This window comes from Oncorhynchus mykiss, chromosome 1 (genome assembly GCF_057628025.1).
Source record: "Oncorhynchus mykiss isolate SJ-2025 chromosome 1, ASM5762802v1, whole genome shotgun sequence".
Lineage (NCBI taxonomy): Eukaryota > Metazoa > Chordata > Actinopteri > Salmoniformes > Salmonidae > Oncorhynchus > Oncorhynchus mykiss.
This window is the reverse complement of record NC_143022.1, coordinates 43,989,028-44,004,015: the sequence shown is the minus strand read 5'-3', so window position 1 is coordinate 44,004,015 and position 14,988 is coordinate 43,989,028. Positions and strand designations below refer to the sequence as shown.

Below are 14,988 nucleotides of genomic sequence, written 5' to 3'. Positions count from 1 at the left end.
TGCCAAACGGTGTCTGCCTGGTACTTAATTAACTCTAAAGCAGGAAAACTGTGGGCCACTCTCGCCTTGCATATCAACGAGCCCAGTGCTTTCTATAAGCATCTTAACGAGACAGGTTCCCCTTTGTGAGCCAACGGACCACTATTCAGTTCAGCCAGAAGGGTTGAGGAGGATTGAGGAGGATTGAGGAGCCCTCTCTCGGTCTGTCTTTCACATGATCATATGTAGTGGTTTTCTTCGTAAACATGAAGACTGAATGAATGCCCACCACAGCTTTTTCTTCTATGTGGAGATGCAATCCTCTTTGAGACCCCCCCCATTGTTCTCGGGCTGTGGTTCGCCTCCAAAGGGATGGGTGAAGGGGGGGGCGATCAGGCTATTCAACTCTGGTTCTTCTCTGATTCTACTGCCTCGCAGAAAGACGGAGAAAGAGTTGAGACAGAAAGGTCATTTTAGCGTGTGTGTTCTTGGTTCATGAATGTAAGACATTTTCTTTCCTTTATTTTTGCTCATACATTCCCTCACCCTGCTCCACTGAATACTGAGGGAAATGTATCCTAATCATTTTTGACTGGTGTCCAGTGCTACCCCTGACTCCAGCAGACATGCACGGCACATGGGTACATTGTTCACGGTTATATTCTTATGCCATCTATGAGAAGGTCACGCAAGCAAACCCTTTCTGTAGACAAGCTTTATAAAAAGCCCTGGGGAGCGTTCACCAGCCCTCCACCAGCCCTGTCTCTGCTCTGCACTGACATCTAGTGGCAGGACAATGGAGTCGTCATGAGCAATACACTCAACATGCACTAGTCAGACTGCAGAGCATCAGGGCTCTGTCTAAGATATTACCAATTCATAATCGTAGTCTCTTGAATGTGGGTAAAACTCCTGTGAAAGAGCTTGAGCTTGGTTCTACTGTTTATGTACACTCCTGGGCCCAGATTTACAAAACCTTCTTAAGAAGACATTTCTTCTTAACTGCCATTTTTTCCTTAATGATAGACTTAAGAATTAAGTTAAGCAAAGTTGCTATTCCTCAAAAAGGTTATTGGACATTTGATTGCGCTATTTCTTATGTTTCTCCTTAAGCAAAACTCTGTGTGTACTTGCAGATAGTACCATTTATTTAGTAGTCCACATGACACCATGTCCCTGTCTCTAAAGCTTAACTTTCTCCACGGTGAGATTGTTACTCGTCAGGCGTAATGTGTTGATGAGAGATGATGCGGGACACAGAGGTCCGCTCTGATCCATTCTGCTGAGTTCACTGTGTGATGAGAGGAGAGGATAGCAGGCCTGCCTGGGTTATTGGATGTGTGTGTGTGTGTGTGTGTGTGTGTGTGTGTGTGTGTGTGTGTGTGTGTGTGTGTGTGTTGGGTCCTATTGTATATTTCATCAGGCCCATCAATCCCCTGGCTAACGGCTCCACTGTCTGTCACACAGGGACTACTTCACAGCCAGGCTAGCCATCACAACAACACAAAACGTTATCCCCTCAGAAGACAGGAGGCTGCAGCACATGCGACATGTGCCAAGAGTAAGGTGCATCTAGTGCACAGACAGGGAGGCAGTAAGTATACACACTGCAGTAGACAAAGGCTTAACAAAACCCATAGTACACACACACACGCCAGGGTCAAACCATTGGTCCGCATGTGAATACAAATGCATGACTGCAGGGAATCTCTTACAGGTTACTCTCTTATAGGGATGAGCATGCTGAAGTAGACAAGTGTTCTGTGTTTTGGATTCTTTGAGAAAATGTCACATAAAATTGCAGCTCTTCTCCTGTATGCTTTTAGTGCAATACTGGCAGTGTGTTGTATTCAAATATGCAAATGATGCCGAGACCACATACTGACAACAAAATTATATTACGTGTTTGCCTTCTCTCTCCCTTAGTTCTGGTGCCGATTTTAACAAAGCATCCCTACAACACGTTTTCCAACAGTTCAACATCCGACTGGTTGTGTCATTTTAATTCATAAGAGATAAGACAGGGCTCCTACAGTGGGACAAACAAGCATCTGTACTGGGCCCACATTCAGAAAGTGTATCAGAGTGCTGATCTAGGATCAGGTTCCCTCTGTCTACACAATCACATTCATTATGATCTAAAAGGGTACAATTATTAAGTGTGGTTGAATTAAGTGTGCTACGTTGCAGTAGCTACGTTGCAGTACGTTGCAGTAGGCCTACCATGGATTCATTCCCCAGATTGATGTGAAAGGAACTGAATGTTCTGAGTCTAAAATCACAGTGGCTGATGTTTTGTATTATAGAGCTGTGATGAGTTAAGCGCTCTCTCGCACGCACGCACGCACACACACACACACACACACACACACACACACACACACACACACACACACACACACACACACCTGTTTGTTTTACTGTCCTTGTGGAAACCAGACAATTGATTCCCATTCAAAATCCTATTTTCCCTAACCCCCTAAACCTAACCCTTAACCTAACCTTAACCTTAAACCCAGACCTCTAACCCTAACACCTAAATATTTTTCCCTGTGAGGACTGGCGAAATGTCCCCACAAGGATAGTAAAATCCAAAACACACACACGTGCACACACACACACACAGACCTTGAGACAGGAACTGTTTGAGCAGATCAATAGTGAAGATCAATGCACAGCAGAACTGAAACCGTCACTTCTCCTTCTTTCTGTCAGTCTGTCAAGCCTGTTGTTCTATAGAAGATTGCGAACAAGTCAACTGGAAGAAGATGAAAGGCAGTTTTTCAGATAAAACGACTCGTTTGTATGGAGAAGCACGCAGTTCAAGAAGCGTGTGTTTTTAAGGAACCATACTAACATGCCCACACACAGACACACACAGACACACACACACACACACACACACACACTTTGCATTTCCAGTACCCTGTTGGTCAGGGATCATAGTTCAGGGTAAAGTTTTAGCATCTTTATTAAGATGTCAGTCATGTGTCAACGTCGGCATCTGACACAGTAATGTGAAGGAGTCTGAGGTTGCTAAGACGTGTCAGACAAATCAATGCAGCTGTCGTCGTGTGCTGCTAGGGCGTTTCTTTGAAGTTTACACCAGTAGCTAAGACAACGGACAGTGCTTATTTAGCAGATGTCAATCAGCTACCCACAGGGAATCACATCATTTCATTATAGCAGAGAGAATGGATAAGATGTCACCAAAGCCTCTCATATAAAATGATAAATTATATAATCTCAGTTGGTTCCTTTCTAATCTTTCTTTTCAGGGCTTTTCCGGTGTTCACATGGACCTGATTCACAAGTATGGGAGAGTATGTGGGTAAGTGATTGACACTTCTCTGCATTGACATCCTAGCCAAGTCATACAGGACACTCTTATTGACTTGTCCAGTGTTCTAACCTGTCCTCTGTTAGACGTGTTAGAAGTATCAGTGAAGCTTGTGAAAAGCTAGGCTGGTCCCAGATCTGTTTGTGCTTGTCTTGCCAAACAATGATGTGACGATGACCGTAAGAATTGGCAAGACAGCACAAACTGATCTGGGACCAGGCTAGTGAAAAGCAACACCCTAAGATTAAAAAAGAAGCTTCTTGGAAAACTTATGCCAGTGCCACACACTTAGATGTGCAGATAGATTAGCTCTGTGTTGATTATACAGGCCTGCTTATGGAAGGCAGATTTTTTTCCCTTAAGAGCACATCAAAGGGAGAAGGCTCCTCTCGTTCTCTCTGTATGTAAAAGGTTGGAGGAGTAGAGCGGGGATAATTGCTTTCACTATGGCTGGATTTCGTGCCATGACAGGAAAAGCAAACTTAAGCCAGAATGCACGGATATATGCCAAAAGACATTACTACAGCCTTCAGCAAGAGTAGTACACTAGCTCGATACGTCGTTTTTCCAGAAGAAAGAGGCTCATGGCACATTGATTGAACCCGTCGTCTCAGAACGCTCCCCTATCAACTTATCAAAGTTGAAAGCACTCAGTGCTAGAACCAAGTCTTTCAAAGTGTCTTTATTTTTCATATGAGACATACAGTTGAAGTCGGAATTTTACATACACCTTAGCCAAATACATTTAACTAACTTTTCACTTTATTCTAAGAATGTGAAATGTCAGAATAATTGTAGAGAGAATGATTTATTTTAGCTTTTATTTCTTTCATCACATTCCCAGTGGGTCAGAAGTTTACATACACTCAATTAGTATTTGGTAGCATTGCCTTTAAATTGTTTAATTTGGGTCAAACATTATGGGTAGCCTTCCACAAGCTTCCCACAATAAGTTGGGTGAATTTTGGCCCATTGCTCCTGACAGAGCTGGTGTAACTGAGTCAGGTTTGCTGGCCTCCTTGCTCACACACACTTTTTCAGTTGACCACTCCAATACCACTCCAATGCCTTGAATTTGTTGTCCTTAAGCCATTTTGCCACAACTTTGGAAGAATGCTTGTGTCATTGTCCATTTGGAAGACCATTTGTGACCAAGATTTAACTTCCTGACTGATGTCTTGAAATGTTGCTTAAATATATCCACATAATTTCCCACCTCATGATGCCATCTATTTTGTGAAGTTCACCAGTCCCTCCTGTAGCAAAGCACACCCACAACATGATGCTGCCACCCCCGTGCTTCACGGTTTCATCAGACCAGAGGAAATTTCTCCAAAAAGTATGATCTTTGTCCCCATGTGCAGTTGAAAACCATAGTCTGGCTTTTTTATGGCGGTTTTGGAGCAGTGGTTTCTTCCTTGCTGAGTGGCCTTTCATGTCGATATAGGACTCGTTGTACTGTGGATATAGATACTTTGTACCTGTTTCCTCCAGCATCTTCACATGGTCCTTTGCTGCTGTTCTGAGATTGATTTGCACTTTTCGCACCAAAGTACATTAATCTCTAGGAGACAGAATGCGTCTCCTTCCTGAGCGGTATGACGGCTGCGTGGTCCCATGGTGTTTATACTTGCGTACTATTGTTTGTACAGATGAACGTGGTACCTTCAGGCGTTTGGAAATTGCTCCTAAGGATGAACCAAACTTGTAGAGGTCTACAATTGTTTTTCTGAGGTCTTGGCTGATTTATTTTGATTTTCCCATGATATCAAGCAAAGCTTCACTGAGTTTGAAGGTAGGCCTTGAAATACATCCACAGGTACACCTCCAATTGACTCAAATTATGTCAATTAGCCTATCAGAAGCATCTAAAGCCATAACATCATTTTCTGGAATTTTCCAAGCTGTTTCAAGGCACAGTCAACTCAGTGTATGGAAACTTCTGACCCACTGGATACAGTGATATAGTGAATTATAAGTGAAATAATCTGTCTGTAAACAATTGTTAGAAAAGTGACTTGTGTCATGCACAAAGTAGATGTCCTAACCAACTTGCCAAAACGATAGTTGTTTTTAACAAGAAATGTGTGGAGTGGTTGAAAAACGAGTTTTATTGACTCCAACCTAAGTGTATGTAAACGTCTGACTTCAACTGTATAACATAAATACAGATCATATAAATACATCTAATGGACAATCGAAGAAGAAGAAAAAACACACAAAAAACCTAGTTTCTCTGCTAACAAAATGCACCATGAATATGCTCAGGCAGAAATATTTGTGATTTGTATTTTGGAAACTAAAATACAGCAGGACCATACAATGGCAGGTGAAACTTACACCTTAACTTTGCAAACACACAAATGGAATGATATGCATTCATACATTTGTATAGTTACGGTGTTGCGACTATAGCCACCGATGGGTCATGAAACACACCAACACACAGAGGAGCCTGCATAGCTACTAGTTGGTCTGAGTAGCCAGGCCAGAGTGGTTATAATGTTACCCATGCAGGCTATGGAATGGAACTCACTTCCGGGCCAGATAACAGAACCATTACCTGTCCAGTGTCACAGCCTGGTGCAGTCATAAACAGACAAATGGATTGTTAAATGACCTTCCTTTAAATGGAGGTCAGAGTCCTCCCTCTACTGCTGGACCATTACCCCGTACTATTTAAACCCTGCTACATGTGGAGTAACATTAGCTTTGCAACTGGGGACAAGACTAGAGCAACATCTTCTGTAGCCTACCCTCCTTTCATGTCATCCAGAGTTCATGGCCTATGTTCAAATAATGTTTCTGAGTAGGAGTGATGATATAGGATCAGCCCCCCCCCCCCCCCCCCTCATAATCTTATTCATTATGATCGAAAAGGCAACACTGATCCTGGATCAGCACTCCTACTCTGAGACCTTTTGTTTTATGGGTCCAGGAGTTGTTTGTGAATCTGTTGAAAGCCATTATACCATCAGTCCCTCAACCAAAAATGCTGACTTAAAAGTTTTGAGAGGAATTGTTTCATTAATGTAACTATTCACAGCTGTTGTAGTAGTCTGAATGACTATAGACACCCTGCATCTATCAGAGGCAACATGTTTTTCTGTAGGTATTATAACAACTATAACAGGAATAGAGATTGGCCACAGGCTGAGCTGGATTAGTGTGTCACTGTAGGAATGAGACACTGCCATAGGAGCAGCAGGAATAGCTGTCTGCTTTTTGATGAGCCCCGATGAGGGGTGGGTGTGTGTGCGCGTGCATGTGTGCGTGTGAGTAACTTAGGGGAGCCAGGGATGAGCACGGTACTCTTAATTCATAGTGACAGACAGTCTCAGTGCTCCAGTGTGGCTCCCCATACAGCCCCTCGCTCAGGGCTGAATATCATATTTATACTAGCTACCTTTACCCAGACTGTATTCCACTGATGATTGGAAACCTTAGACTCTCCAATAAATGAGGAGCTTTTAAATCCTCCAATATTCCTAGATGTATTGTATCTCTTATTTGCCTGGAAGATTTAATATCCAATTATCAATCTGCAGTGTCTAATTATCTTCAAAAAAAATTGCATTTGAAATGTACTTTCATTAAAAAGGCACTTAACAAGATGGAGTTCCTGTGAGAGAGGACTTTCTCCTTACCTTTTAACCTTGGCTTTATAGCACCAGGCATTAGCCCTCCACTCAGCCTTGTGACAAATCTCCTATGGCCTATGTCCTATAACATGGTGAGATAGGACTGAGCAGTTAGTCAGTGTATCCTGGCCATCATTGCAGTGAACTGAGGCAATCCTGACAGAGAGGACTAGCTTAGAACAATAACGAGTGGTGCTGTAGGAAACAAACAAAGCCATGACTTTGCTCCTTTAAATCCTGTGGTTTATCAAGCCCATGGCTTGTTGTTCTTCTGTTGTAAGACTCTACTTCAGTATTAGCCTCCTCAACAAGTCCAAGTCTAAGGTGTGTGGGTGTGGTTTTGAGTATATTTCTCCCCAGGCCTCACTTCCTCTGTGATGACCACCACTTTTGATTGGCGTCCTGTTATTTATTCATGCTAGCCCCAAAGCCGTTTGTGTGTGTGTGATGTATGTGTGTGGTGTATGTGTGTGGTGTATGTGTGTGTGTGCGCATGTGTGCGCATGTGTGTCTGTTTGTGTGGGTGTGTGGCTGTGTGAATGCTCCTGTGTGTATGCCTTTGTGTGTGTATGCGTGCAAACAAATGTGTCTGGCATGTCAACCTGTCCTGTGTTGTCTCTCCAGATACTATCTAGGCCGGAGGCCCGTGGTGGTGGTAGCTGACCCTGACATGCTCAGACAGATCATGGTAAAGGACTTCAGCACCTTCCCTAACAGAATGGTAAGTCAACAAGGAAAATGCCCTTTACACCTACAGCTGAAGTCAGAAGTTTACACACACTTAGGTTGGAGTCATTAAAACTCGTTGTTCAACCACTCCACAAATTTCTTGTTAACAAACTATAGTTTTGGCAAGTCGGTTAGGACAGCTACTTTGTGCATGACACAAATAATTTTTCCAACAATTGTTTACAGACAGATTATTTCACTTATAATTCACTGCATCACAATTCCAGTGGGTCAGAAGTTTACATACACTAAGTTGACAGTGCCTTTAAACAGCTTGGAAAATTCCAGAAAATGATGTCATGGCTTTAGAAGCTTCTGATAGGCTAATTGACATCATTTGAGTCAATTGGAGGTGTACCTGTGGATGTATTTCAAGGCCTACCTTCAAACTCAGTGCCTCTTTGCTTGATATCATGGGAAAATCAAGTCTGGTTCATCATTGGGAGCAATTTCCAATTGCATGAAGGTACCACGTTCATCTGTACAAACAATAGTAGGCAAACATAAACACCATGAGACCATGCAGCCGTCATACCGCTAAGGAAGGAGACGTGTTCTGTCTCCTAGAGATAAACGTACTTTGGTGTGAAAAGTGCAAATCAATCCCAGAACAACAGCAAAGGACCTTGTGAAGATGCTGGAGGAAACAGGTATAAAAGTATCTATATTCACAGTACAACAAGTCCTATAGCGACATAACCTGAAAGGCCGCTCAGCAAGGAAGATGCCACTGCTCCAAAACACCATAAAAAAAGCTGCACATGGGGACAAAGATCATACTTTTTGGAGAAATGTCCTCTGGCCTGATGAAACAAAAATAGAACTGTTTGGCCATAATGACCATCATAACGATGGTCTGTTTATACATGTAAGGAGGAAAAAGGGGGAGGCTTGCAAGCCGAAGAACACCATCCCAACCGGGAAGCACGGGGGTGGCAGCATCATGTTGTGGGGGTGATTTGCTGCAGGAGGGACTGGTGCACTTCACAAAATAGATTGCGTCATTAGAAAGGAAAATTATGTGGATATAATGAAGCAACATCTCAAGACATCAGTCAGGAAGTTAAAGCTTGGTCGCAAATGGGTCTTCCAAATGGACAATGATTCTTCCAAAATTTTGACAAAATGGCTTAAGGACAACAAAGTCAAGGTATTGGAGTGGCCATCACAAAGCCCTGACCTTATCCCATAGAACATTTGTGGGCAGAACTGAAAAAGCGTGTGAGAGCAAGGAGGCCTACAAACCTGACTCAGTTACATCAGCTCTGTCAGGAGGAATAGGCCAAAATTCACCCAACTTTTTGTGGGAAGCTTGTGGAAGGCTACCCAAAACATTTGACCCAAGTTAAACAATTTAAAGGCAATGCTACCAAATTCTAATTTAGTGTATGTAAACTTCTGACCCACTGGGAATGTGATGAAAGAAATAAAAGCTGAAATAAATAATTATCTCTACTGTTATTCTGACACATTCTTAAAATAAAGTGGTGATCCTAGCTGACCTAAAACAGGGCATTTTTACTAGGATTAAATGTCAGGAATTGTGAAAAACTGATATTAAATGTATTTGGCTAAGGTGTATGTAAACTTCCGACTTCAACTGTACATGTACTGTACATACTACTAATTGAGTGTATGTAAACTTCTGACCCACTGGGATTGTGATGAAATAAATAAAAGTTTAAATAAATCATTCTCTCTGCTATCATTCTGACATTTCACATTCTTAAAATAAAGTGGTGATCCTAACTGATCTAAGATAGGGAATATTTACTAGGTTTAAATGTCAGTAATTGTGAAGAACTGAGTTTAACTGTATTTGACAAAGATTTATGTAAACTTCTGACTTCAACTGTATGTGCCCATCGTTTAAATCATAATATTGATGCATTACATACAGTACCACTCAAAAGTTTGGACACATAGTGAATAATAGTGAAGAAATCAAAACCATGAAATAACACATATGGAATCATGTGGTAACCAAAGAAGTTTTAAACAAATTCAAATATATGTTATATTTGAGAATCTTCAAAGTAGCCACCCTTTGACTTGATGACAGCTTTGCACACTCTTGGCATTCTCTCAACCAGCTTCACCTGGAATGCTTTTCCAATAGTCTTGAAGGAGTTCCCACATATGCTGAGCACTTGTTGGCAGCTTTTCCTTCACTCTGTGGTCCAACTCATCCCAAACCATATCAATTGGGTTGAGGTTGGGTGATTGTGGTGGCCAGGTCATCTGATGCAGCACTCCATCACTCTCCTTCTTGGTCAAATAGCCCTTACACAGTGTGGAGGTGTGTTGGGTTTTGGTTCATTGTCCTGTTGAAAAACAAATGATAGTCCCACTAAGCACAAACCAGATGGGATGGCGTATCGCTGCAGAATGCTGTGGATCCATGCTGGTTAATTGTGCCTTGAATTCTAAATAAATAACTGACAGTGTCACCAGCAAAGAACCGCCACATTATTACACCTCCTCCTCCATGCTTCACGGTGAGAACCACACATGCAGAGATCATCCGTTAACCTACTCTGCGTCTCACAAAGACATGGGGGTTGGAATCAAATGTCTCACATTTGGACTCATCAGACCAAAGGACAGATTTCCATCGGTCTAATGTTCATTACTTGTGTTTCTTGGCCCAAGCTCTTCTTCTTATTGATTTCCTTTAGTAGTGATTTCTTTACAGCAATTCGACCATGGAGGCCTGATTACGCAGTCTTTTGATGTTGAAATGTGTCTGTTACTTGAACTCTGTGAAGCTTTTATTTGGGCTGAAATCTGAGGTGCAGATATTCTAATGAATGTATCCTCTGCAGCAGAGGTAACTCTGGGTCTTCCTTTCCTGTGGCGGTCCTCATGAGAGACAGTTTCATCATAGCGCTTGATGGTTTTTGCGACTGCGCTTGAAGAAACTTCTTGACATTTTCTGGGTTGACTGACCTTCATGTCTAAAAGAAATGATGGGCTGTCGTTTCTCTTTGCTTATTCGAGCTGTTCTTTCCATAATATGGACTTGGTCTTTTACCAAACTTTTGACTGGTACTATGCCAAAGTGACATTTTTCTGGTATGTACTTTTTCTGCTCATTTGATGTAGTGAGTCAAAATTAGATGATCTACTCTGAACTGCTTAGTTTTACAGCAGTTTTTGACAAGCTATCTGATCATAACCTCGAGTTGGGCTATGAAATCTGTACTCTTGCCTACCACAGGGTGATTGAATCTCATCAATTCTGTAAATTCATTCAAACCTCTGCAGCGAGGATGTGTATGTAGTCACCATTGTCATTCTACTGTGAACCCATTGTCATATGTTTTCAATCTAAAGCAGGATAATCTTAGTGCACTCTTTCTGACTGCATTGCAGGAAGAAAGAGGACATGTCCCTGAACAAGTTCAGGCTTAGGGATTTTTTTTCAGCCAATAGCCTTTGTCTTTGAGGCTCTAGACATACAGTAGAAGTGTTTGTGTCTGAAAGCAGAACTGACCAATGGCGTCCGAGGGTGCCAGGTTCACATCTAATGATAGAGTGACAAGTATCAAACAGAGGTCAGGAGGTCCCAGTTGCTTTCATCATCCACCCGCCATGTTGGCTCTGGCTGTGTCCCAAATGGCACCATATTCCCTAGTTTTTTCTGCGTCGGGAGATAGAACTACCCAAGGAGCTTTGGTTTCTGATGAAGCATGTAAGATATGTAATAGACGACGGAGGTTATCTCTGGATAATCGTTTTTTAACAAACCCGTTTTGGTCCGGATGTACCAATTTGGGTAAGTACGTTTTGTAGATGTTTTTTTTTTATATCTGTGTTTATCAAAGATAAGGGGCGATAGTGAGAGCACTGGGTGGAGTCCTTACCTTTTGTTTCACAAAGCAAAATTAGTGCTGTATTTACACCCCTTCCAAATGTACCTTTGTGAATGGCTGTGTTAATAATTTCAAGTAACAGTGGACCTAAGTGGTTCCAAAATTGTAAATAGACCTCAGGAGGAATACCATTACAACCAGGTGATTTGCCTTTATTTATGTTATCCAGTGCTCTTTTGAGTTCATGGAGAGAGATGTGGGCTCCCATCAAGCCAGCTTCCTCAGTTGAGAGAAGAGCCGTTCTTAATTCTTTTAAAATGGACTCGATCTGGCTTAGTGTGGATTTACAATCAGAGGTGTACCATTCTTTATAGAAACGGGAGACTCTTTGGTTGAATACAATGCCGGCTGGTTTTGAGCTGATGCAAAAGAAAATTAACTCCTTCTTCAGAATGGAAAGTTGCCCACTCACATCTCATATGTTGCCTGACTATAAAAAGTTGAGCTTGACATGCTAATAAATACATACTGTGTTAATTTTGCCATGTTTAATTGTCTAGAATATCCACTGTGGTGTGTGTAGACCGCAGGCTAACTGACAAAGAACAGGTAGCTAGCTAGAAAACTTTACCCACAAAGAATTCATGGCTAGAGTCAGAGTGAGCCAGTTAGCTCGGGTGCTTGACTGCAGTTGTGAGGTCAGAATGCTCGGATCAACCCTACTCCTCAGCCAGAGCATCCAGAGGAACGAACGATCTGACAGAGCTCTGAATTTATGAAACACCCAGAGCGCGCTCGGAGAGCACTCTGGCACTCCAGAGTGAATTTACGAACACACCCATTGTTGACAAATAGATAATCTCAAATAGCAGAGCACAAGTCGCACACCTAGTCTTGGGTTTGTTTCCACCGAAACTGAGTTCCAACCAAGCATTCTACATTGAAAACAGGCTGCATTCAATTGAGATATCATCATATTCAAAAGGCAATGTTTTTGTATGATTTAGAATCACCATGGCAATGGGTTTAAATAAACACTGGCTCTTATCAACCAAACATTCTAATTCCAACGTTCTACCTAATTGAATGTGTGATGTGGTCATGTGTATTTTTATGATTCATAATTGCCATGGCAATGGAACAGGGTGGCTAAGAAGATTTCTATGGTCTAAATTGCTATATTTGATTGTGATTCAAATAATAATAATTTATGAAACTTCTATAGTGCTTTTCATAATAGAAGACAAACAAGCAATGTATCATGACAGGTCAGGTCAACCAATAGAGCCAGGTCTTTGAATTCTGCATCCTCTGCAGATGGAGAGGGTTGGTTCATGGCGTTTTTTTCTTCCTCTATTTAACTAGGCAAGTCAGTTAAGAACATATTCTTATTTTCTATGACAGCCTAGGAATAGTGGGTTAACTGCCTTGTTCAGAGGCAGAACGACAGATTTTTGCCTTGTCGGCTCAGGCATTCGATCTTGCAATCTTTTGGTTACTAGTGTTATGGTGAGTGAATGAGGACCCAAAAGCGAACTAACTTAAACAGAGCTTCTTTAATAACCAAACATAGGTAGGCTCAGATAGACCGGCAGATTCCGACAGGACAGGACAAGGTTACAGCAAACATGACGATAGTCTGGCTCAGGCATGAAACACAAACAAACAAGAATCCGACAAGGACAGGAGCAGAAACAGAGAGAGATATAGGGACCTAATCAGAGGGAAAAAGGGAACAGGTGGGGAACGGGGTGAATGGGTAGTTAGAGGAGACAAGGGACAGCTGGGGGAAAGCGGGGGAGAAAAGGTAACATAACAACGACCAGCAGAGGGAGACAGGGTGAAGGGAAAGGACAGAGACAAGACACAACATGACAGTACCCCCCCACTCACCGAGCGCCTCCTGGCGCACTCGAGGAGGAAACCTGGCGGCAACGGAGGAAATCCTCGATCAGCGCACGGTCCAGCACGTCCCGAGAGGGAACCCAACTCCTCTCCTCAGGACCGTACCCCTCCCAATCGACAAGGTACTGGTGACCACGGCCCCGTGGACGCATGTCCAAAATCCTGCGGACCCTGTAGATGGGTGCGCCCTCGACAAGGATGGGGGGGGGGGGGGGAAGACGAGCGGGGGCGCGAAGAACGGGCTTAATACAGGAGACATGGAAGACCGGGTGGACGCGACGAAGGTATCGCGGAAGAAGAAGTCGAACTGCGACAGGATTAATGACCCGAGAAATACGGAACGGACCAATGAACCGCGGGGTCAACTTGCGAGAAGCCGTCTTAAGGGGAAGGTTCTGAGTGGAGAGCCAAACTCTCTGACCGCGACAATATCTAGGACTCTTAGTTCTACGCTTATTAGCAGCCCTCACAGTCTGCGTCCTATAACGGCAAAGTGCAGACCTGACCCTCTTCCAGGTGCGCTCGCAACGTTGGACAAAAGCCTGAGCGGAGGGGACGCTGGACTCGGCGAACTGAGATGAGAACAGCGGAGGCTGGTACCCGAGGCTACTCTGAAAAGGAGATAGCCCGGTCGCAGACGAAGGAAGCGAGTTGTGGGCGTATTCTGCCCAGGGGAGCTGTTCTGACCAAGACGCAGGGTTGCGAAAAGAAAGACTGCGTAAGATGCGACCAATAGTCTGATTGGCCCGTTCTGCTTGACCGTTAGACTGGGGGTGAAAGCCGGAAGAGAGACTGACGGAAGCCCCAATCAAACGGCAAAACTCCCTCCAAAATTGAGACGTGAATTGCGGACCTCTGTCCGAAACGACGTCTGACGGAAGGCCATGAATTCTGAAAACATTCTCGATGATGATTTGTGCCGTCTCTTTAGCAGAAGGAAGCTTAGCAAGGGGAATGAAATGGGCCGCCTTAGAGAACCTATCGACAACCGTAAGAATAACAGTCTTCCCCGCTGACGAAGGCAGTCCGGTGACAAAATCTAAGGCGATGTGAGACCACGGTCGAGAGGGAATAGGAAGCGGCCTGAGACGGCCGGCAGGAGGAGAGTTACCGGACTTAGTCTGCGCGCAGACCGAACAAGCAGCCACGAAACGACGCGTGTCATGCTCCCGGGTGGGCCACCAAAAACGCTGGCGAATGGAAGCAAGCGTACCCCGAACGCCAGGGTGGCCGGCTAACTTGGCAGAGTGAGCCCACTGAAGAACGGCCAGACGAGTAGGAACGGGAACGAAAAGAAGGTTCCTAGGACAAGCGCGCGGCGACGGAGTGTGAGTGAGCGCTTGTTTTACCTGCCTCTCAATTCCCCAGACAGTCAACCCGACAACACGCCCCTCAGGGAGAATCCCCTCGGGGTCAGTGGAGGCTACTGAAGAACTGAAGAGACGAGACAAAGCATCAGGCTTGGTGTTCTTAGAGCCCGGACGATAAGAAATCACGAACTCGAAACGAGCGAAAAACAGCGCCCAACGCGCCTGACGCGCATTAAGTCGTTTGGCAGAACGGATGTACTCAAGGTTCC

General features: G+C 43.7%; 1 protein-coding gene across 1 annotated transcript in view; it reads left to right on the top strand.

Annotated features, from left to right (window-relative positions):
- The window catches only part of LOC110532319 (thromboxane-A synthase), a 108,775-nt gene that overhangs the window by 31,729 nt on the left and 62,058 nt on the right, over window positions 1-14,988 (top strand). Inside the window, 2 exon segments of the mRNA XM_036977694.2 lie at window positions 3,258-3,310; window positions 7,585-7,681. Of these exon segments, the coding sequence (XP_036833589.1) occupies window positions 3,258-3,310; window positions 7,585-7,681 (150 nt within the window).